This window comes from Solanum stenotomum, chromosome 11 (genome assembly GCF_019186545.1).
Source record: "Solanum stenotomum isolate F172 chromosome 11, ASM1918654v1, whole genome shotgun sequence".
Classification (NCBI taxonomy): Eukaryota; Viridiplantae; Streptophyta; class Magnoliopsida; order Solanales; family Solanaceae; genus Solanum; species Solanum stenotomum.
Genome location: NC_064292.1, coordinates 12,829,612 through 12,855,715, shown reverse-complemented (window position 1 = coordinate 12,855,715; position 26,104 = coordinate 12,829,612). Strand labels below are relative to the sequence as shown.

Here is a 26,104-nt window from a genome sequence, read left to right as displayed (position 1 = left end):
CACCACAGGCATCTTGTAGCCCTCTTTGGCATCAATATTGCCTCGTAAGCAACACATAGCCCTCTTAACCATCAATATAGACCTCTTAGGCAACAATATAGCCCGTAGGCAGCACATAGCCCTCTTAGGCAAGCTGTACATAGCCCAGTAGGCAAATTTCTTATTTCTCCAGCTAATCTCAATTGCTTTGAGGGCAATAACTAACAATCAAATATCTTGAAGGCAAGCAATGTGGCTATAAGTAACTTATACAAATAATGATCACGCCTTACCTAAACATGGGGTCGCTAATAACAGAATATATATCTCAATGAGGAATATCTATATCAACCACGATAGCTAACTTAGTCGAATAAGGCAATGTGGAACTTGGGGACATCAACTAGCCATATCTTTCCTAAGATTTACTGTATCTTGAGAACACTTGGGGTCCTATATATGTATCTTTTGCCTTTTGGGCTCATATAGTTGTAGCTAAGCCTTCTAGGATTTTATAATTGTATTTGAGCCTTCTGGGCTCCTATAGCTGCACCTCGAGCACACAAGGCCCTACTAATGGTCAAAATTGTCAACTTAGGCATAAATGAAGTTCATAAATGTGTAGACTTCAATATAGCTCTATAGTCTTCAACATGGTCTTTCTTGATATTTTATAGCTCTTATAAGCGAAGTATAACTCCATAGGCAAGCTAAGCTTGTCAAAGTTCCTTCTAGGCAACAATAAAGGGATATATATATATATATATATATGGCTCAAAGTCTTGGTCCGAAATACTAACAACTGATGAATCAAACAATCTTCTGATTTATCAACAAGTAAGGTGACTTTCTAAGCGACCTACACAATAATTTGTTTGTTGCGTTGAAGTATAAGGTCTCTAACAAATAGGCGGAACACCTAACAACTCACCACTATAATTCCATAGGCAGACACGAAGCTATTACCGTAAGGTAAAACTACAACTCTAATTTTTAGCTCTATAGGCGTCAAGATATACCAAAGGCCCATAGGAGAGCTATGTAGTTTATAGGCATTGCAATCACATAATTTTATGCCAAACTAATTGCTATGCTGCCAATATCAACGTGAAAAGCTACAGAGCTAATTACAAAGCCCTTAAGGCATCGGCTAGGCGACAAGCTATCAATAGCCAACTAAGCAATGACAACTTATATGAGAAGATTCTTGCGATGCTTTTAACATGTGGTAGCAGCTAAACCAGACAAATTGCAAAATGGGAAACTCAACTGTATACATATACATATATATTGTCAATTTTGCTGAATGAGTTCTCTCAAATGAGAGTTCTTCCATTAAATCGAAAGAATTCTGATTTACATGCCTAAAAATCTGCTATATATCCCTAAATATATGCTATTCCTAATTGTAATATCTCTGAAAGTATGTTACATTAATCTATGCTATCTCGTATCATCATCACACAAATATTTAGAGTTATAACATAGATATGTACAGATATTTAGAATCTGTCCAATCATGCTAACATCCCCCCTCAAATTGATGCCTGTGGATCAAAAAGCATCAATTTGCCTACCAAAAACTTATGACGTTGTCGTGCCATAGACTTTGTAAACACATCAGCTATTTGAAGATCACTGGATACATGTGGAAGAGTAATGACTCTCTTATCTACAACATCTCTGATATAATGACAGTCTACTTCAATGGGTTTAGTTCTTTCCTGAAAAACTGGATTAGTAGCAATCTGAATAGCACTTGTGTTGTCAGCATGGAGAGGAGTGGGATTTGATCGAGGAAATCCAATTTCTGCAAGTAAACCACAAAGCCAAACAATCTCTGAGCAAGCAGTAGACATTGTCCGATATTCAGATTCGGTGGAAGATTTTGATACACGGTCTTGCTTCTTGCTCTTCCAAGATATCAAGGAATCTCCAAGAAACATGCACCAACCCGTGACGCCAGCCCAATTAGAATCACTAAATGCATTAAGCTGAATCTCAGAACCACTAGGAAAGAATAATCCACGAGTAGATGTTCCCAAGAGATATTGAATGATGCGACAGACAACCACAAATGTAGATGGCGTGGAGCCTGCATAAATTGACTCACTTGTTGAACTACAAAAGAGATATCAGGCCGAGTAATAGTAAGATAATTTAGGCTCCCAACTAATTGCCGATACAAAGTTGGATCAGGAAGAAGATTTCCTTCCGCACGACAGTACTTTACATTCACATTCAATTCCAATGGAGTATTTACAGAGGAAGATTCCTGAAGACCAGCCAAAGCAATCAAGCCCTGAGTATATTTCTATTGGTTCAAGAACACACCTAAAGAATTATAATGAACTTCTAACCCCAAAAAGTATGTAAGAATACCAAGATCTTTCATATGAAAAGAATCCTTAAGTTGTTGCTGGAGGCTAGTGATTAGTGAAGAATCAGTTCCTGTGATAATAATGTCATCTACAAACACCAAAAGAAGAGCACAACCTGCAGATGTTTTTCGAAGAAACAAAGACGAATCATATTTGCTCTGCTCAAAAGAGAATTGAAGCAAAGTAGACCGAAACTTGTCAAACCAAGCTCTTGGAGCCTGTTTTAATCCATATAAAGACCGCTTCAACTTGCATGCATCTGATGTAGGTGATGAGAACAAACCAGGTGGGGGTTTCATATAAATATCTTCTTTGAGATCACCATGAAGAAAAGCATTTTTGACATCCATTTGATGAAGAGGCCAATTTTGTGATGCAACAATGGCAATAATAGTTCGCACCGTAGTCATTTTTGCTACAGGTGCAAAAGTCTCCTCATAGTTTACACCATACTCCTGTTTGTTGCCAAGGACCACCAATCGAACTTTGTACCGATTAAGAGTTCCATCAGAATTAAGTTTAATTGAATAAACCCATTTACATCCCATTGGACGGACATTTGGAGGACAAGGAACAATGTCCCATGTGTTATTTTCTTTAAGAGCCAAAAGTTCCTCCTCCATTGCTTTTTGCCAACATTCAAGCTTGGAGGCTTGTGAGTAACCTGTTGGAATAGAGATGGTGGATAAAGTAGAAGAAAACCATATCGTTTAGGAGTTTGAGACACTCTAGTAGATCGCCGAGGAGGCTCAAGAGGAGCAGACCTTGAAGAAATCTCAGATTCTGGTTATGGAGTAGTCTCAGGTGGCGGATCTGTTTCGGGATGGGGTAAAGTTGGCCGACGTCGTTCATACACAAATCCTGGTTTGAACCGCTTAGAAGACAATGACAAATCTTCAAAAGTAGGAAGAAGAGGAGAAATAGAAGATGACTCAACATGAGTAGGAAAGAAATACTGATTCTCAAAGAAAATAACATTTCTAGAAACACGAAATTTGTTAGTGTTTGGATCATAACAAATAAAACCTTTCTGCGAATTACTATAGCCCATAAAAGCACATTTAATAGATTGAATAGAGAGTTTATTGTGTTGAAAAGGAGGCAGGTGCACAAAACATACACAACCAAACAAATGAAAACTATGATAGCTAGGATGCTTATGAAAAAGACGATAATATAGAGACTCAAGATTTAACACTTTAGATGGAAGTCTATTAATCAAATAGACAGCAGTAGACAAAGCTTCAACCCAATATTTAGATGGAACAGAGGACTCAATCAATAAAGTACGAGTGACATATAAAAAGATGACGATTTTTACGCTCAGCAACCCCATTTTGTTATGGCGTATATGGGCAAGAGTGTTGTGATATAATTCCTTTCTCAAGCAAGAAATTATTGAATTCATGAGACATATATTCACCACCAGAATCAGATCTTAATATTTTAATGCATGTGGAAAATTGAGTCTCAACGTAAGCCAAAAATTTCTTGAATATGGAAAACACTTTAGATTTAGATCGAAGAAAATACACCCATGTAAACCGACTACAGTCATCTATAAATGTCACAAAATACTTGAAATGAGCATGAGAAATAACTGGTGAAATGCCCCAAACATCACTATGAATGACATCAAAACACTTTGCAGCAACACAATAGAATTTGGATGTCCTAGACGTTTATGCCAAACCTCATTCTTAGTAGTGGTAGAAGCAAAAGCTAGAACACGAGGAATAGAAAAGTGTATAGGAAACAATCTTCCAACTTTAGGCCCCTTCGCGATTATCGTCCCCGACACCTGTTCCTGCANCTACCAAAATTAGGAAAAGGAAGAGTTTTACTTTTGCCTAATTTACAAGTAGAACAATCAAATGAAGCAACTGAAAATTGATTTTTATTTCCCAATAAACCAGAATTGGACAAATGAGACAACACAATAGAATTTGGATGTCCTAGACGTTTATGCCAGACCTCATTCTTAGTAGTGGTAGAAGCAAGAGCTAGACCACGAGGAATAGAAAAGTGTATAGGAAACAATCTTCCAACTTAGGCCCTTTCGCGATTATCATCCCCGACACCTGATCCTGCACAAGGCAACCATTACGAGAAAAAATCACATCACAATTGTTATCTACTAATTGGCCAACTGAAATAAGACTAGTGGAGAGCTTTGGTGATACAAAAACATTCTTGAAAGTTTGAGTAATATCCCCAACCTTGGTAATGGGTAAATTACTACCATTGGCAACCTGAATTTGTGTTGGACCATTATACTCACGGATGTTTTTGAGTATATTAGTTGAGTTGGTCATATGATTGGAAGCGCCAGAATCAACAAGCCAAAATTTAGATATTACCTCATTACCTTGCTGCCCCAAAGCTGAAAATGCTGACAAGATCATTTGTTGTACCATTTCAGGAGTAAGAACTTGTCCTACTGAAGACGAGTTATCTGTAGTTGAACCATTTATCCCAACTTGAAAAGCATTTGTCCTACGGTTTTGAAGACGTGTGGGACACTCCTTGATAATGTATCCTTGTTGTTTACAATAATTACAAAACTTCTTGCCACAATTGCTAGCAATATGACCATATTTCTTGCAACTGTAGCATTGAGTTCTAGCCATATCCATGCCCTTTCCTTTCCCTTGAGCTGCAAATGCGACAGTGACAAGATTTCCTTGATGAAAAGCATTTTGTGTGAAGAGACGCTGCTCTTCACGAAGTAATTCCCTAAAACAGACATCCAACGAGGGAGATGGATCACGGTTCATCAAGTTGGAGCGAACATTTTCAAAATCAGATCGTAATTTCATTGAAAATTGATCTCACTTACTTTGTTCATGAACTCCTTGAATGATGGAGAGAGATTCAGAAGGTATTTTAGCATAAACGATATCGGTAAATTCTGCCCATAAGTTCTGAAATTCAGAGAAATAATCTTGACCAGAGAGATCTCCTTGAAAATACATAGCAATTTCATGCTCTAATTGAAAGCGTCTTGCGCTATGGTCTTGGTTGTAAACCTTTTGTAAATAATCCCACATGGCCTTTGCTGTCTTGTATGGCCTAAGATTAAGAACAATAAGAGGGTGTTATCACCCGAGCATCTTTAACCTTCTATTGATCGAGCTTTGTAGGATCAGTAGGAGTAGGATCGCTTATATGTCCCCATAATTCTTTTCCGGTGACAAATAGTTGGAATTGAATTTCCCAGGCAGAGTAATTTTTTCCTGTGAAACGAACATGGAAGGACTCAAATTGATATGACACCATGTTCTTGACAAGCTAAGGAAGATAGAAATGCAATGATACAAAATAACCAGAATGACCAAGACTAAGATTCCAAGATGCCTAAAATTCCAAGATACTTAGGACTTACTGTTGACTAAAAAAACACTAAGCAGAACCAAAACTTTCAAAAAAAATTCTGAAGAAACCATCGATGAAAGACACTAAGAATCAAAGCAATGAAAAAGGCTCTAATACCATGTCAATTTTGCTGAATGAGTTCTCTCAAATGAGAGTTCTTCCATTAAATAGAAAGAATTCTTATTTACATGCCTAAAAATCTGCTATATATCCCTAAATATATGTTATTCCTAATTGTAATATCTCTGAAAATATGCTACATTAATCTATGCTATCTCCTATCATCATTACACAAATATTTAGAGTTATAACATAGATATGTACAGATATTTAGAATCTGTCCAATCATGCTAACATATATAACTCCAACAACCAACTCAATCAACAACTATTATGGCGTTGAATACTATAAAAAATTAATTATAAAGAACAAGTTATACTTACCTATATGATGAGGAAAGGAGGAAATTTGCCAAAAAGGTTTAGCCTTAACATACCTTTTCCCATTGAATTCACACCACAATCGTACTTCTTCCTGACCCCTACGATAGTACAACATGGGATAATCTTAGTTAACAAATAAGGATATGAATTACTAAGATGGTCTGACAATCAATACAAATTTCCACTATAAAATACTACTCGAGGTGTAAAGTAGCTATAAACCAATAAAAAAGGTTCGTACCTCGACATACACCCTCAAAACAGCACCATGAACGCCCTATAAAGCCATTACTCCGCTGTCACAACACCCCGAAGATATATCAAGATATTCATAGAGACAATTACACCAAAACGACAAGCTTGTGACATAGAGCAATTTCCGTTAAAGGCTTAAGCCAAGATCATAAGCATATGAGGTTGATTTGGGATGTAATTTACTGGTTTTTCTACAAAAAATTATGAGAAAATAAGAAAAGAAGACCGCTTATATAATTACAACCGACCTAGGGGGCCCACTAGCCGCCTATGTTGCAGAGTCTTCACGAATATGCAAATATCTCTATTCTGAAGTCGTGTGGACGAACGGTATAATGCTTTGGAAAGTAGACTCGTAAACCTTCAATTTTATAGGTTTTGGGCCCTCTAACTCTTTATGTATTAGGAAAAAAACTTTGAGACATTTAACCCATATTTCTGAAAGATTATGAAAGTAACTTGCGATAACTTTTACCGAACATTATTTTATAACTTGCTTGAATTCAAAACTTAAATTATGACCATTGAACAATCCGAATGTCTTACCACATCCTTGTTAACTTATTCATCATCCTTAGTCTTCCCCCAAAGGTATGGGTTAATTTAAGCATTCCAAAAGGGGGAGGGGGGTGGGTGGTGTTACGGGTTGCAAGCTAGCATTATCACCCATTGAAAACAATCAGAAACTCTAAAGCAGAGTTGGAAAGATAGTTCATAAAGAGAGATATCAGAGGTTGGTTGGAAGACTCATATCTCTCATACTAGATTAGACATAGCCTATTTAATCATACTGTGAGTGAGTTGATGCATGATCCCCGAGATCCTCATATGCAAGTTGTCTTTCACATTTTCTGGTATCTGAAGTCCACTCCAGGGGAAGGTCTACTTTTCTCTTGACATGGTCACCTCCAAATAGAAGCCCTTACTTACGCAGATTGAGCTGGATCTCTAGATGATAGAAGATCTACATCCGGTTACTCTACACTCATAGAAGGAAGTCTGGTCACTTGGAGAAGCAAGAAGCAAAGTGTAGTTGCTAGATCAAGCGCGGAGGCATAATATTGAGCTTTGACCCAGGATGTTTGTGAACTATCGTGGTTATGAAAGCTACTAGAGAATTTAGATTGTCCGAAAAAGGGAAACTTTCCTTGTATTGTGACAACAAGGTTGCAATCAGTATAGCTCATAATCCAGTTCAGCATGACCGAACAAAGCATATTGACATTGATCGACTCTTAATCAAAGAAAAAATTATGAGTAGTGTCTTGAGTTTGTTCCATATGTCATCAGAAAAGTTGCTAGGTGACGTTATTTTACCATTGAGTTTGTTCCATATGTCATCAGAAAAGTAGCTAGCTGACATTGTTTACCAAAGGCCTCAACAGATGGACTTTCCATAGTCCATACTCTAGTTTGCAAGTTGGGCATGTGTGACATATTTGCACCAACTTGAGGGGGAGTGTTGATTGATATTGATTTCCTAGCATAATTATAGGAGAAAATTGATAGAGATTGATTGTAGATTGATATAGTATTAATTGAAATTGATTAACTAATAATTTCTTTCATTATTTAGTCATAAAACTATAAGTACCCATTCTCATTATATGTAAAATCATTCAGAAATACAAAGAAGACTCTCTCTTCTCTTGAAATCTTCAATTACATATGCCCTGATGCTGTTGAGAATAAAAGAACTTGATAAGATACACACTGCCCTGTTCCTATGGAGCCTTGAAAGAATTTGAGGTTCTTGTGGTGTCAGGCTTGTCAGAGAAACTAGGTCTCATTGGTGTGATCTCTCCAATAATAATTTTTTTGAAGGTACTGCTTTTGATCTATGTAATGTCCCTCAGAATTTGATGCAATAAATTTTTCCATATGACATCGTGTATCTTCATTAAGTTAGAAGCTTAATCATATATTTCATGTTTGTCTTAGTATTAGGCCAGTCTATGTACCCCCATTATAGAGAGAGTTTTGCCTTCTTATATTGTACTGTAAAAAGTTTTTGGTTGAACTTTTCTTTTACATGATATTGGCACAGGTTGCTATGTGCAACTTTCCTACAATTAAAGATGCAGCGGATGTTGCTATAGCCACAATGCATTCTGGTATACAGGTTAGAACTCAATAGCTAATATGTATTAGAATAATGATAATTAAATTCCATGATGTTTGTTGGACCAGTCTCCTAATGTATAATCATGATAATGTTTTCTGTATGGCTCTGTTAAGTGCATTGACATCTTTGCAATTTATTGCATGTAAATATAATTATGCCTGATTTAATTTATATGAGTTAAAATAAAAGCGAACTAGATTTGTACGGATTTTTCGTGTAAAATTTCTAGTGAAAAGAAAGAGATAGTTGTGCACAGATGGGCAATGTTTGTTGATTGTCGACAAGTACAAGTCAAAGACAAAGTAGATTAATGTCCTGATAATTCTGTACTGGATGCTATGCCTACCTGCATGATGTCAGTATTTCCAATACCTGTTGTTAGAGTGGGTAAAAGTCCCACATTGGTTGGAGAATGGATTGATAATCTCCTTACATAGACTTGAGCAATCCTCCCCTTATGAGCTAGCTTTTGGGTTGAGTTAGGCCCGGGTGCTGTATTTTCACATGGTATCAGTGTCAGATTCACCCCCCTTTGGACTCGTGGTCCACGCTCCAGTTGGGCCTGGGCGTGAAAGGGGTGTTAGAGTGAGTAATCGTTTCACATTGGTTGGGGAATGGACTGGTGGTCTCCTTTTGTGCAATCCTCCCCTCATAAGCTAGCTTTTGGGGTTGAGTTAGGCGCAGGTGCCATATTTTTACACCTGTAAATGTATTGGAGAGAATAGATGTTATATGAAAGACTTCTTGTGGGAAGGAAACTGTGACAAAAAATATCCATTTTGTTAAATGGAACTCCCTTACAACTACTAAGGAGGAGGGGGACTGGGAATCAAGAAGTTGAGTATTCATAATCAAAGTTCAATGATGAAGTGGTTATGGAGATTTGGTGCAGAAGAACAATCATTATGGAAGTAGGTGATTAGGGAGAAGTATGGCATGTAAGGAAAATGGACAACCAAAACTGTAAATGGTCCTTATGGAGTCGGTCGTTGGAAGTCAACTGAGAATTTGTGGCCGTAGTTCATGAATAAGTCAAGTTTCAGTATAGGAAATGGCATGAAGATATCCTTTTGGGAGGATAATTGATTTGGCCAAGGACCTCTGAAATAACTTTTTCCAGACATTCATGATCTGACTCAACTACAAGAAGCAATAACAGGAGAGGTATGGAATAATCAAGGATGGAACTTTATCTTCAGAAGATTATTAAATAATTGGGAGATAGACCGACCAACAGAGTTTTAACAATTCAAGAGGGCTTCAACTTTTGTGGACTGTATGACTTGGCAAGGGAATAAGCAAGGAAAGTTCTGTTAAATCAATTTATAAGGAATTCAACCAAACACAACCAGATTACATGCTGGTTACGACGTTGATTTGGAAAGTTAAAATTCTAAAGTTGCCTGCTTTACATGGATATTGGAAAAAAAGGCAGTTCTGACACTGGATAATCTAACCAAAAGAGGGTAACAACTATTCTAGATGCTACTTATATGAAGAAGAGGCAGAGGCAAATGACAATTAATCATCTCTTCTAGCACCATAAATTGACTCTACAGTTATTGAAAATCTTCATCAACTTAAGAGGTATTATGTGGGCTATGCCAAGAAGAATACCTGAAGTTCTAGCATGTTGGAATAGAGAAGGTAATTGGATTAGAAAGAGATGGAAGATTGTCCCAGGTTTCATTTGGTAGACAATTTTGGAAGAGAAAAGTCTAAGATGCCTTAAAGATAAATCCTATCATATTCAGAAGAGGAAAATGATGTGTTAGTTCTTTTCTAATTTTGGTGTAAGGGAAAGTATTAGACGATCATGAATCTATTGTGATGTTTTAGAATCCTTGTTAGAGGACAAAGGATTAAGTGTTTTCTTCTGCATCCCTCTGTAATTATGGGTGACTCCACAGATTTTGTGTAGTCTAGATATAAATATGCAAATATGTTACCTTTACAAACAAAAAAAAAAGGGTATGTTTTCTATGAGTCATCTATAATCTAGGCACAGAAGGTGTATTTTCTATTATGCCACTAGGGCCTAATGATACTAGTAGTAGTAGATATAAACTAGGTTCATGCATAAGAGCCTTTATTAGGTCATGTTTAGTTGTGAAGTATAGAAGCATGTATATCAACTGATTAGCATAACCTGTGTTGAGATACTTTGTTCCAAATAGATAGACCTTCCAAGGCTTTGTAAGGTGCAATATCTTTTTTTCTCAAGGAGTAGAGGCTTAAGGGACATATTTCTTTGGGCCTTGGTAATTGGGTAATTTTTTTTGAAATAGTAACGTTGTATTCCTCAATATTGAGGAAATGTTGTATCACGCCCCGAGCATACACCCTAGACGTGGCTAGCACTCGAAACCTTTGTTGGTCCCCAAGTGAATCCTTGACCTGACTTAGTACTTAGCGAAAGACTAAACATATGCATAAGAAGCTAAAATTTTAAAGAACTTTAACAAAACGACTAAATCTCATAAATTGTCTGAAAATACTGACTTACAATATAAATGATAGAATAAATCAAACGTCTGAGTAGGAAACTGAAATAATCTTTCTAACTTTGTCTATTTATGAAGCCTCTACTGTTTGAAGGTGTTTGGACAAGACCCACGCCTACCTTAAATCATACTACTAAAACAATAAGACTTGAAGTCTTTCGAAAGCAAGGAGGTCTCACCAAAGGCTGACGAACGGGTGATCTCAATGGATTGCCCGTTGATGATCCTGAATACCTGTAACTGCATCATGAAATGATGTAGCGTCGAATGACGTAAGTACATGAAATGTACGATGTTAGAATAGGAATAGGTTTATACAATCTTATTAGAATAGGAATAGTAATAGAAATAGAAATAGGAATACTAAATAGTATCCTGCTTGGTAAGGATTGTATTCTAGACTCTATAAATAGAGTCTCAATGTAATAATGTAAACAACAATAATTCAATAATATTTTTTTCCTATATTTCTCACATGGTATCAGAGTAGGGCCCATCTCACCTGATGTTGGGGCCCCCAAAATCAAAATTGCGCACGCACCAGATGTTAAGCACTGGGCGTGAGGTGGGGTGTTAAAGAATGACAAAAGTCTCACATCGGTGGTTAATGAGATGGGTGGACTCCTTATAAGGCTTGGGCAGTCCTCCTCCCTTTGAGCTAACTTTTGGGGTGTGAGTTAGGCCCAAGACCTAATTTCACATGGTATCAGAGCCTCTACGATCTTGGTAGAAAATCAAAGAGCTTCCGCTGCCGGAGGGTGGCACCCATATATGTTGCCCGTCTGGCCAATGATTATGTTAGCAAAAGTTGGGTCACCATGTATCTTTAATGTGACTATTTTCTCAGATCTAATTTGTGTAGCACCGTGCCATCATTCTGGTGACTACTTTCTTATATCTAATTCTTGTAGCATTGTGTTATCTTTCCAGTGACTACTTTTTCATATTTAATTTGTGTAGCACTGTGCCATCATTTCAGTGACTACTTTTTCATATATAATTTGTGTAGCACCGTGCCATCCTTTCGGTGACTACCTTTTTTTGCATATCTGATTTACGTAGCACCGTGCATCTCTCCGGACTACTTTTCATATTTAATTTGTGTAGTACCGTGGATTTTTCTGAACTATTTTCTCATAGCTGAGTTGCATAGTATCATGTGTCTTTTCAGTGACTCCTTAGATTTGATTTGCATAGTTGTCTTTCCGGTGACTCCTCAAATCTGATTTGCGTGGGGTTGTGCCATCATTTCAACCCTACTCGTATAATTTTTCTTTTTCAGTAGGGTCATGTCATTATTCCAACCCTACCCATATTATTTTTCTTTTTCAATGGGGTCGTTCCATCAATTCGAACTATCCTATATAATTTTTATTTTCTAGTTGGGTCTTGACATCATTCCGACCCTACCAATATAATATTATTTGTTAGATTGTGACCACTTTTAGCCATCAAATCTAATACTCCGGCATATGAGCATGTTCCGGCTAGTTTTTTTTGTGACTTTCTTGTTTAATATCGACTCGTCTATTGATTCCAACATGATCCATATACTTTATACTAGATTTTGAGCACTTTTCGGCGACCACTGCATTGTGAAGAAGTCTATATGGAGCAACCACCTAATTTTGTTGCTCAGGGGGAGTTTAGTAGTCTTGTATGTCGATTACGTAAGTCAGTCTATGGTTTGAAACATCCTTCAAGCTTGGTTTGGGAAGTTCAACACTGTAATTTATCACTCTGTGTTTTATCGACATTATGCATCAAATTCAGTATTTCATGAGAAGACCAAGCACATTGAGATTGATTGTCAATTTTGTGAAGTCGAGTGATCAACTTGCAGATATCTCACCAAGCACCTCATCGGTCCTCGTGTTAATTACATTTGTAACAAGCTAGGTACATCAATTGTATGCACTAGCTTGAGGGGGAGTGTTAGAATAGGAATAGGTTTATACAATCCTATTAGAATAGGAATAGTAATAAAAATAGAAATAGGAATACTAAATAGTATCCTACTTGGTAAAGGATTGTATTCTAGACTCTATAAATAGAGTCTCAATGTAATAATGTAAACAACAACAATTCAATAATATTCTTTTCCTATATTTCTCACATACGATATGTAATAAAGACGAATGAAACAAGTAACTGAACTAAATGAAAGACTGAAAATAACTAACTGAAGTAAACCTTGAACATGAAGTGATATCATTAAAGCTTTTAATAAGGTATGCAGTAATAGCAAAACACTAAAACAAAATACTTTACTTTTCTGGGGTAGTTTCTCTAACCGACGCCATCACTATAAGCATCTTGATGATACAACTTCTTGCTCACGTTGTCAGGGCCGCCCTATACCTTGCCGGAGCATATATGTAAGAACCTAATTATGCTCTTGTGTAAAATGTCCCTAATTATCGTCTGTGTGTAAGAACTTCTGTTCATTCACATCTCAAGAGGATACCAAATAAGTTAATGCTTTTTGAATCTTTATTTTCTTTTCATTCATATATATGCATGAACTGATAATTTGACTTGGTGAGTTTGTGTACGAGATCATTTTGTATTGCTTAAGTCAGCAATGTGGAAACTGAGGGGCTCTCAATTTAGCTGTTGAAAAATTCAAAGTAGAAACCATAATTTTCCAAAGTAATTATTTTTTTTCCAATGCACATTAGGTGTCAAGAGTGGAGCTCTTGGATGAAGTTCAAATTAGAGCAATCAATCTTGCAAATGACAAAAAATTGCCAGAGATTCCAACTTTGATGTTTGAATTTGTAGGCACAGGTAAAGATATTTTGCGGTTTGAATCAATGCAATTAGTTTTCTTATTTTGTGACATTATGGTTGTTGTATCTTTACCTAGAACTTTTAATTTAAGTTGTACAAATCGACATGTTAAGTTGCTTTAAAATGGCTCAGAATGTGCTCTATGTGATGCCTAAATTGGTGAGAAAATTCATTACAATTCAATCAAGTTTCTTCACAAATGCAACTTTACAAGTTGTTTCATAATTGCTGTTAGGAACTAAATTGGACCAAATATGCCCCTATAGTATGCATGTAGGTCCAAATATGCCCTCGATTAAATTCTGTGTGAATAAGGGCATTTTGGCCCAATAAAGTAGTGACGGGCATAATTGGGCCAAACTATTAACGGAGGGAAAATATGGTGAATTTCACATTCTTTTAAGGGCAATTATATACCCTTTACTGTTTTCTTTTTTATACTTCATAAATGAGAATTTGCTTGTATCTATAGTTCTATTGATTATTTTGATAATGACTAACGGTACCATTTGGATGGAAGGATTTGACCATCTGGGTTTCACATCCTTAAGTCCAAATTACTCCTACTTGTTTGGCTAGGCAACCAAATCATTGAATTTTTATTTCAAATCCAAGTCCAAATGATGATGGTCATGCCTTTAGTACATCTATAATGGTGCACCAGGAGGTGTCAATTAATAGCCCTCTTACTCAGTCTCGTTTTGGCCAAGATGATTGAAGCTCCCTTGTCAAACCACTTATCTCCTCTCTCTCTCTCTCTCTCTCTCTCCAGCATGGTCTTTGAGATATCTCTTTCAGTTGAACTCGGACAGTGTTTCCCTGTTTTCTCACTCGTATTCTCTCTTTCATTTCCATTCCACTCTTTCCTCCACTGCTCGTCTCCTCCTCCACTCTATCTCTCTCTTAGAATAACACTCGCCTTTCTGTCAATAATACTATCTTGAGTTTCCTAAAGCCAGATTTATGTACTAATGAGACTAATAGTTGATACAAAAAGCTTTAACATGTGTGCTGTCTTTATTTTTCATTTATCATGTGTTTTTCGAAAATTTATTTATTACAGTATGGAGATCTTATTTTGATGGAATCAGATTTGTTTAATAATTTCTAGGTACTCACTAATCATACCCGTTATTCAGAAAAGTGATTTGAAATTCAATTATGAACAATTTGAAGTTTGTTGATTTATAAATCCAGTCGAACAAGTTCTTTGTACCACTTCTGTAATGTGACAGAACGGTTTCAATAGATGACCCTTATAGGTGAAAAATCAAGCCCCTTTCCTAGAATAGTAAGTGAGACGAACAATTCAGATAACTTAGAATATAGGAGTGCATATGGATTAACCATAGTTTTGACAAAAAGTTCCTTTCGGTAGATTAGGATGATTGACTTATTTTGTCTTTAGATTGGGTAGGGATTATAACTCAGCTGCCGAGTGTTGAGCTTCCAGCTGGCCCTTTTCATGTGTGCCTCATAAGCTTACTAAGTTATGCACTCTGAGAACTCTTGATTGAACCTAAATGATGTTTTTCTTGGGAGCATGGTGTTTTGTTTAGGGAAGGGATATAGTCAATACTAACTATACTGAGGCCGTATTATTTAACTGGCTATATCCTCACTTCTGTGCTGTTATCTATCAGAGGCATATGCGCGTGAGCAAACACAAATTGTTCAGAAGATAGCTTCTGAGCACAATGGTTCTGATTTTGTTTTCGCTGAAGATCCTGAAGAGAAAAAGGAACTCTGGAAGGTACTCTATTATCCTAGTTCTGTTTGTTCAATATTATCTTTTCTTGGTTATGTTTCTATTCAATATTTCTTCATAAGACTGCCATTTTTCTTCAGGCTTTAGTTCTGTCTAACTAGATCCTATAAAATGAGGGAGTAGTAACTTTTTAGTGTTTACATTAACATCAATATTTAATGATATATCAAGTACATTGACCATTGAAGCTAACAGTGATTTTAGTATAAAAGAAAATATACTAGCACAAGGAGAGCTTGTTCACTACTTTAGTAACTAAGCAATGATTTTAGTATAATTTTCTCATTATAAGAAAAAGGGAAAAGGGACAACTATACCCATCAACTTTGCGATTTAGAGCGAATATACCCCTCGTTAAAATAGTGGTGCATATATACCCTGTTATCTAACAAATGGTGCATATTTACCCTTTTCATTAACAAACCTATATTTACTGAATAAAAAAAAATAAAAAAAATCCTAAATCAGGTTTTAAACACTAAAAATGTCACGTGCTTCAAAAAATTACATCACCCATTTTTTTTACCCCTCCAGACCCAACCCAAATAATGGAAAAAAACCCAACCCTCTTCTACTCAATCATAAAATGGGTTCGAGTCTAGTCTGAATAAGAGAGATTGAGTTTCATTTTAGTTGGGTTGGGTGTGGATTGGGTCTAGAGTGGAAAAGAAAACGAGTTAGATAATTTTTGAAGTTGCATGACATTTTTGAAATTATAAAATTAGTTTTAGAATTTTTTAAAATTCAATCTGGTAACGTAAAGGGTAAATATGCTCCATTTGTTGAATGGCGAGGATATATTCACACCACTTTTTCAATGAGGGGCGTATCCACTCTAAATCACAAAGTTGAGGGGTATATTGTCCCTTTTCCCAACTTCTAGCTGGTAAGATGGGAACCTTTAAACAATGACTTCTCGTAGATTGAACATGCAAATTTTGCAGCAAAATAGCCAAATGATTGCATACTTATCGGTAATTGCAGTTCCTAATCTTTTCCTATATGTTTTTCAGCACCAAAATGGTACCATGAAATGAGGAGGAAAATACATACTACTAAATACAACTGTACTACTGTAATTTTCTAGTTCAATTAATTGAAAATTAGAAAAAAAAAAAGAATTAGGAAATAGGGAAGATAGTATTGACAAAAATAGATAAGGGAATGTGAATTAGGAAAAATAGAATGCCTTAATTGATTTTCTTCTACAATTGTAATTTTCTAGTTTCGTGATGGGAAGGTGAATAAGTATTTCCCTTATACTCAGGACTGCTCATTTATGTCTTTATGAATTATGAGTTCCTCACAACAGCTTCATGTGACATGGTAATCTCACCCCTTTGGTAATTTGAATTGATCACCCTTTTTCCAGAACATAGAAAAGATGCACTTTGAGTAGTAGTTATATGTTCTTCTCTGTGCAAGAACTGTCATATAAGTTTCTGCAAAGGAAGGCATTCATTCTTTTTCCTAGTAGGAGTCTTTGAGAACTGTTGTTAGAACAATTGCTTAATTTCATTTGATACATTTTTACTGCAGCATAGTCTCCAAAATAAGGTATGCCTGGTGTCAATTCTTGATAGATACAATTGTGATCATATCTGTCGAAAATTTGTAGGAAGTACCTTCATTGAACTCGGTCTTACTCTTGAAAGTCTTCCTTCATTTGGCTGTCATCAGCATGATCAGAACTCCAATTCCTACGTAAACACCTCATGACTGGAAACATTGAAACAGCTGAACCAAAATTGACTTTTGAAATATTTGTTCCAATATAAAAAGTAACCTATTGCTTATGTTATGGAGCTCATAGCAACTGACTTCAGTGAAAATGTGATTCCATGTGGTATAGAAGCCAACTTTTGAATAGTTAGTAACTGGTCCTTCTACAATGTTTGCTAATCAAGTTATCTGTGTAGATAAGAAAGGAGGCACTTTGGGCTTGCTTTGCAATGAAACCTAAGTGTGAGGCAATGATAACGGTTTGTTTCTACTGTTACATTAGACTAAAATATTCTCCATCTACATTATTTATGTGTTCAAATTTCCCTTCTTACTTTCATTTGTTAAAGCTTATCTTATTCATATGTAGGTATTTACATTAAGATTTTTTTGTTTATCCCCCAAATCCCTCCATCTCTGCCCAAAAATGAGGGGAAAAGACAAGCATTGCTGAATATAGGACAATTAGGAGTTGGTGCTGTTGCTACCTCTAGATTCGTAATTGATACTCACCCTTTAGTCATAAATTGAGCTAATTTTAGATGACATTTTATAATTAGATGTTTTTGGAAGCCCCGAGAGCTTTGGTCTAGTAGTAAGAGCACATCGCATGATGTTTGGGTTAGGCGCACGTCATGGGTTCGAACGCAGGTGCAAACAAAAGCTTGGTATTTAAGTGGAGAAAGGTATTGGTTGGGGCCGGAGGTGGGGGGTGTATTACCACCTAGTTTAACACTGTGTACTGGCCTCAGATTTCTCAGTAATCAAAAATGAAAAGAAATAGATGTTCCTAGAATCGGGAAAAAATCCTAGCAGAACTAGGGTGGCGTCTTGGGGCCTATAAATATTTGGAAAAGCATTCTGCCCATAGTATTTCAGAGCGTGCCTATAATTCTGTTGCAAAGCACCAGAACCTCCATTCTCTTGGAACCTATTGGTCCATTGGTCATTCTGCATCCATGTTTCTGGAAGTTATAGGTCTTTATTGCTTTGAATGCTGGGCCGATAATTGAACACAGGATTGGAGTGATGGAAGTTGGCTCTTGTACATGATTATTTGGACTGAAAATGAGCTCCTTGAACCATGCTAGGATGCTGCTAATGGATATTGATTTAAGCAATAAATAATTGAGAGTATAGACTAGCATTCTGTTGTATTGTTTCCTTCACTTAAACCCCAACCTAGAAACACTTAAAATCAGACATCATATATTATTTCTCATTTCTGCAAAGATTCTTCTTTTTATTTCAGTTAAATTCCCAACCCATAAGCATTATTAATAAGGTGATTACAATAGGAGATGATATATTGGCTATTTTCTCATTTATGCGAAGATTTTAATATTTATATGCTTCTTAACCTGTTAACATTTTCTCTTTTTTGTTTAATTTCATTTTAATTAACACACTTAGTTTTGTTGCAGGACGTGTGTGTACCCTTGTCACATCTTGCTGAACTAATTTCAAGATCAAAACAAGAGCTGGATGCTTCTCCTTTAACGTGGTATGTCTTGTATGCACACAATTATTGTACTCAATGGATTGGGCATTATGAACCTTAAGAATACGAGTCTGTATAATATATAATGCTCATTGCCTCTTTTTTTTTAACAGCACCGTCATTGCTCATGCTGGTGATGGAAATTTCCACGTAGTAGTTCTATTTGATCCTACCAAAGAGGAACAACGACGAGAAGCTGAAAGGTTAAACCACTTCATGGTCCATACCGCTTTATCAATGGAAGGTACAAGTTGCATTTTTCTGGGGCTTAGTGATCCTCCTTTTTCCTCGACAATTTCCATTCAACACCTTGCCAAAGAAAAAGGAAATATAAAAAGAAAGAATGTAGTGTAGCTTCATTTAGGCTATGATGTTTCAACAGGAAAGGGTCAGATATACCCCTCTACTATTTTCTTTTGTTTAAACTAGTCACCCGTTATACTATTTGGCTATATTACTTATGAGCCCTTACCATCAAACAATGTTTCATATCTAACCCTAACTTGATGGACTGGACATGTGGATTGATAAAAGCTCCAATATGTCCAATTTTTCGGGGCATAGGCGGTCGTATGCAGAACAATACACAACTTTAAAGGTCGGGGTCGAACAGCAAGGATTGTAAGATGGGATCTTCTTCAATTGATTTCACAACTCGAAACACACTAGCAAATTGAATTCTCAACACTCATATATAAAATGGGAGGGGGGAGGGGGGGAGGGGTTAGTAACAACTAAAATTCACCAATATCAAGTAACAAACGGGAAATCAACGCAAATATGATCTACCAAGTTTGGAAAAGACTAGTGGTGTGTGCATAACGATTGGAGTTTCAACTCAAATAGGCAAAGATTAATCACAACCAAATTGATTGATACATGGATAGCATTTGGTCTAGGCTACATTTGATATTCTCTCGAACTATCAAACGTATGTTCCTTGGATTCTCTCAAACTCCAAGACCCTTCTCAATAAAACACCAGTAGATAGACTATCCCTAGCAAGTATCATTAGATGAGAAATTACTCAGATTATCCCATCCCTAGCTCAAATCCATGGAGTAATTTCAACAAGTCCTTGCTTTTGAGTCCTACCCAACTCCATTTTTCTTTCTCAAGCCAAAACAGTGTTAGCTAGCTCAATCAATGTTTACAACCACTGATTTTTAGATTAAAACTTCAAGACAAACCATAGATCCATTCCATACCATCAATTTTAGTCTCGATTAATCAAATACTCATTTGGGGTTTTACACCCTCGTCTAGCGCACACATACCCCTAGTTAAGGACTTAGCTGCTCATAAAAGCTAATGTGATTCACAAAATCTGAATCTCAATCTTAGAGTGATACAAATTTGAAGTTTTTTCCTCTACAAGCAAAAAGTTCTTCACTATTCTCTATGAATATCCAACAAAGAAGTCCCCCCTTATCCCCAATTGGAAAGAAGATAAAAGTACATAATTACACAAATGCCTATTCTATCCTTGGTGCCTCCCAAAGGAAGCACTAAATTCTCTGTGGTTTTTCCCTACAGCTTCCGTCTTTGAGCTTGCGCTGGACCGGCGGAATGCCTATCCAAAGCGCTAGTTGCTTCGCCTCTTCAACCTTGAGTTCTCGTAGGAGCATCTGCGCTGGGATTAGCGAGCTGCTAATCAAGCATTGTACCACGTCAATTGAACACCGATATTGAGGCAGCTTTGCCCTAGCCAAGCCGACATTTAGTTGGCAAGACACCAGTTCCTTCCCGGTTCCTTCGCCGGTGTGGTTCAGTAACTTTAATCTTCAAAATCCATCGAACTTGATTTTTCCAAGGAATGCCTGCATAAAAGAGAACTAGGGCCTGAAATTCCCTTCATTAACATTAAAACATAGCAATAATTCATGAATTTGAGTCCAATAAGTTGGTAAAATATCAACTCATCATGGAGGCTTGAAAATGGAAAGTCCAACTCAAATTAAAATAGACCACTTCGATCCTAGATAACCTGCGACCATTAATTTAACCCACTTCCAATTAAAATCCCTAAAACTCAGTGTTGTGAAAGCGATCGCCTTGTCGCCAATGGCGAGAGGCGAGGCGAGGTGACCCTTCATCGCCTTTTAGCTTTGTGGCCAGGCGATCTTAAAAAGGCGACGCCATGGCGACAAAAGGTGAGAAGCGAGAGGCAAGAAAAGCGTCGCCTTTGTATTTTCTTTTAAAAAAGGCTACCAATTTAAGGTTTTAAAAGTTGAAAGATAATTTTAGGGTTTACGACTAGACTCCTCTGATGATCAGCCAAACTTTTCCGCCTACTCCGAAGTCCAGCCAATACATATTTCTTCTTTTCTTCTTCATATTTCTTCCTCAGTTTCTTTTTCCTTCTTCTTAGGACTTCAGAGTCACTTCTACCTCTGTTTTGACTTTTGCTTTTTTTTTCTCATTCAAGTCCTCGACTTTTATTATGTACTATCTATTTTCAGTTTTTGAATTAAATATTTGTTAATATGTTATTGCTATTGAGATTTTGATTATTTACATATGCAGTTAAATATTTTAATTTTTTGATATTAATTGGTGCCGCACTTCAAAAAGGCAAGCGCCTCGCCGCTCACCTCTCCTTGTGGCGAGGCAGACCCTTGTCGCCTTTTATTGCCTTTCGTCGTCTAAAACACTGCTAAAACTTAATAAACACACATTGTCTCATTACACTTCTCCCTCCCATTTCAGTGAAAGAGAAAGAGGTAGACATCAGTGCTTGATTTTGAACTCCCTCCCATTTCAGTGAGAAAAAACATGGATGAAGGATTATAAAAATGTGACTAAAAGATGTCATGTTTGATGGCTGCATTGAAGTGTTTTTTTCAAGAGTAAGGGCTAAAAATATTTGTTGTTTGTTAGAGTGGGACGTCTCACATTGGTTGGGGAATGAACTAGAGGTTTACTTATATGAACTTGGACAATCCTTCGCTCATGAGCCAACTTTAGGGATTTAGTTAGGTCCAGATGTCATGTCTTCATATGGCTCCAACTGGCCTGGGCGCTAAAGAAGGTGGGGTTTAGAGTTGGTTAGAGTCTCAGATTGGTAGGGTAATAGACAAGATGTTTGTTTAGATGGACTTGGACATCCTGCCCTCATGAACTAGCTTTTCGAGTTGAGTTAGGTTGAGGTGTCATATCTTCACACTGTTCATTGGTAATTGAATTCAGTTAGTATTGTGCGTTAGCAAATTTGGAATAGAAGTTTTGAAGAACAACATTACCTAGGTTTTAGAATTGATTTTTTTTTTTAAATCGAGTTGTTTCTTGTTGGGGCTTGATTTGGAGCTAATCATTAGCTTTAAAACATTTGAATTTAGCACCATAAGTTATAAAATTGTGATTAGCTACTCAGAGGCGGGCCCAAGATTTCAAGATAATGGGTGCCTCAGCTACATGTTGCACTGACATGCATGAAGTATGATTGAGTGTGTATTCGATACGGTTCGATTTATCCTGATCTATTATTAGTTCATTCTATTTGATTTTTAATAGGTTTTTGATATGTTCGATAGAGAAATTACTTTCTTTTATCGACAAGGATAAAGCAAAAAAAACATTTTCAATAACGTAATTGCATTGTTTTGTTAATTAAAAACAACTTCACTCTAGTAACACAACACTTTTCATTAGGCTTGTTAGAGTGGGTTAGAGTCCCACATTGGTTGAGGAATGGATTGGTGGTCTGCTTATATGGAGTTGGGAAGTCCTACCCTCACGAGCTAGCTGTTGGGGTTGAGTTAGGGCCTAGGTACCATATCTTTACATGGTATTAGAACCAGGTCCATCCAATTTGGACTTCTAGCCCACGCTTCCGTTGGGTTTTGGCGTGAAGGGGTGTGAGAGTGGGTCTGAGTCCTACATTGATTGAGGAATGGAAAGATGGTCTGCTTATATAGACTTGGGCAATCCTTCCCTCATGGGTTAGTTTTTGGGATTGAGTTAGGTTCAAGTGCAATATCTTTACAAAAGAAATAGCAAAAATAATATTTTTCAACAAAAGATTACTCTCTGCAATATAATTTGTTTCACCTACTTTTCTTTTGTAGTCTGTTTCAAAAAGAATGACCCTTTTCTTTCTTTAGCATTTCTTTAATTTCATCTTTCTACATGATATGTTTAATACCACAAGATTAAAGGGCATTTTGGTACATTGACACATCTTTAATTTTAAACCACAAGATTCAAAAGTTTTCTTTAATTTCTAAAAATTCATGTCAAGTTAAAATAGGTCAAACAAATTGAAACGGAGGCAATACTCCGCTCAAGCATCAATACAAGTTTCAATATGAAAATCATGCCCACTAGTAATACAAGCAAAGATAATCTTTAAAAAGAAGAATTCTTTACATTTTAACTAATGTAAATGACAAACTTAAGCTACATACCCTGGATAAATTAATTGAAAAGTGACATAATGAGAACAAATGCATTTCATATATCTGAATCTTAAAAGTTATCTAGCAATTACTTATAATTCTCAAGAACATAACATGCTTGTTTCAAATAAAATGAAAAATAGACAAAGAAAAGTTAAAAAGAATAACTAGAGTAGAATAAGAAGGGAACAAATAAAACATAAAAGAGGGTAAGGTGCAAGCTTTGGGTAGAGTAACCTGGGAAAAGAAAAGAAAAATACTAGGTGAAGAAAAAAGTGGGTTTAATTATTTTTTTAAAGCACAGGTGGTGGAGGGGAAGGGGATTGGGCTGAAAGTAAACAAAAACGAGGGGGAAAATTGGAAAAGTGGTAGAAAACTCAATCAGCTAAAATTGAAAAAAAAAAAAAACATGTTTGCTGGTATTAGGACTCGAACTCGCATTACAATAGTCAAAGAGCAAAGCAAAGCAGCAGCTAAACCAGAGGCCCCAATGAAGACTTGTGTATGTGGGTGGCTAGTTATATATATATATACACAAAAAGTTCCAATCTCAATGGGTGCACGTGACCCCCGTACCTTCCACGTGGGTTTGCCTCTGTAGCTACTAAGGATAGCTTTGAACTGGAATGTGAGCTAAAGACTCCATTGGAAGTTCTTCAATGTTTCAAATTTGGTGGTTCTAATCTTCAAATGGCAACCAAATATTGCTTAAATCTGAAGGGAAATTGAGGTTTAGCACTTGAAACACGAGTATCAAACAATTTTGAATCAGTACTTGAAGAAGAAGGTTAAAACTCCATGAAAGGTTACTGGAAGCTTTGAGGCCAATCGAGGAAAGGGGAGTTCCGACTGGGTTATGGGTTATCCAAATGGACTGGTTAGTTACCTTGTGGGTTGGATCTTTTGATTAGAGGATGCCATGTGTCACTCCTACTAAAATAGGGGTATATTAGAACTTTGATGGACAGTAGGGGTATATGTGAATGGAAAGTATAATGGAGTGGTTCAAACAATAAAAAATAGTAGAGGGATCAGGGGTATATCCAACCCTTTTCCAAAGTTTCAATCCATGTGAAAGCACGAGCAGAAGCAATGAGTGATGTTCTGATCAGTACATCACCGCCAGAGTTTGGGAAGGGTAAGTATAGCTAATACAGGAGCTGCATAATCTGACCCTTGATCTTTGATCTTACTTGGTCTGCTTGTCCAGTAATCTGCATCTCCAAGAAAAGTTGTTTGAGTGGCATGATCCAATGGGGTGAGAAAGCTTAGCTACCACTCTTCTTTCCTCCCTTCTTTTCAATAATAAGGATTTTCTGCCTCTATTCAGTCAACTGATTTGATTCTTGGATTTGTCTCCACCTCTTGATTTTCTTCCCTTTATACCAGCCTTGAACCCTTGACCCTAGCACCAAGAGAAGACAACCTCAGCCACTAGGACAACGAGCAGCTGGTGGATTTGTCTCAACCTCTGATATGTTTCCTGGATTTTCCCCAAAACCTTACACCAATTGTCCTATTCAGGTTATTTGCATGTGAAATTTGAACATGCGTGCTTTTTTAAGCAGCTTTTGTAGTTCTGGCCATTAATGATTCACCTGAAAGTATTTCTTTCTTTTCATGATTTATAGAAGTACCATTTCATCAAAGTCATGTGCATGGTCTTTACCATTTTCATTCTTTTGCCAAACAGGCACCTGTACTGGAGAACATGGTGTTGGTACTGGGAAAATGAAGGTAAAATGTTCAAACACTTTTTGGCTTTTTGATGTGTTATTGTTAATTGTTCACATAAACATGATTAGTGATGAATGTTGGTTAACTATACATTATCCACAAGGTACACCAGAAAAACACTGCACGAGTTTTTTGTTATAAAAGCAAATTTTGTTTACATTTGATGACCACAACATTGTAGACATTATTAGACCTCAAAAAGAAAAAGGGAGAAGCCAATGAAAAAAGGCGAAGTAATATCAGAGCTAACTAGATCGATTTTTTTTATTGCAATGCAATAAGAGGGAACTTTTTCCCAAACAAGAAGAATCGATTTTATTTTCCGATATTCACTAGAAAATGGAAAATGGTAATTTCCAGTGCAATTTATAACAATTTCTAGTTTCCCTGTTTTGAAAAAAAAAAGTTAAAAAAAAAGGTTTTGTTCTTGGATAATATAAAATGTGTCTGACTTCATCTTTGATGATTAAGTTGGTGTTGGATTCAATTTGTATGCTTTGTTTCTTGCTCACCCAAACTAATTTCCAGTGTCCTAGTTTTCTAAACGTGTTATTAACTGACTTTTTTTGCACTGTATTTTCAGTATCTTGAAAAAGAACTTGGGATTGAGAATTTGAGGACGATGAAAAGGATAAAGGATGCTTTAGATCCCAAAAATATCATGAACCCCGGCAAGCTTATTCCCCCTCACATATGCTTTTGAGATAGCTGCGTGAAATGGTTTCCTTTGTTCTCTTTTCCCCCAATTATCTGTTGTGACATTGTATTCTATGTTAGATCAAGTTTTGTGTACTAGCAGTGACGTTGCTAATGCAGAATGATAACAATTTAAGATCTGCAGATTCAGTAAGTTTTAAGCCTTGTAATTGCAGGAAACATTGCAGCAATTCATTTCCCTTTCTCATGACAGCCTTTTGAGTTTTTATGCTCTTCCACACACACACTGGTAAATCTTTACCCACGTACCAACCAATTTAACTTAGTAGTTATAACTAGGGGTGGGCATGGTATGGTATGGTATGGTATTTGAAAGTTTTGATACCGTAATTTTGGTATTCGGTTTTTAAAATCATTATACCATTACCATACCAATTTAATTCGGTATGTTGAAGTTCGGTTTCAG

General features: G+C 36.5%; 1 protein-coding gene across 2 annotated transcripts in view; it reads left to right on the top strand.

Annotated features, from left to right (window-relative positions):
• LOC125844287 (D-lactate dehydrogenase [cytochrome], mitochondrial) overlaps positions 1–25,890 on the top strand; it is a 41,911-nt gene extending 16,021 nt beyond the window's left edge. Inside the window, exons 11-18 of one of the 2 annotated variants that reach the window (XM_049523558.1) lie at positions 8,482–8,556; positions 13,745–13,853; positions 15,500–15,609; positions 17,544–17,606; positions 18,771–18,850; positions 18,961–19,091; positions 24,938–24,981; positions 25,565–25,890. In XM_049523558.1, coding sequence (XP_049379515.1) covers positions 8,482–8,556; positions 13,745–13,853; positions 15,500–15,609; positions 17,544–17,606; positions 18,771–18,850; positions 18,961–19,091; positions 24,938–24,981; positions 25,565–25,684 — 732 coding nt within the window. In that variant the 3' untranslated portion in view covers positions 25,685–25,890. The remainder of the gene's footprint in view (positions 1–8,481; positions 8,557–13,744; positions 13,854–15,499; positions 15,610–17,543; positions 17,607–18,770; positions 18,851–18,960; positions 19,092–24,937; positions 24,982–25,564) is intronic. The other variant, XM_049523559.1, reaches the window with a different exon arrangement.
• The last annotated feature ends 214 nt before the right edge of the window (positions 25,891–26,104 follow it).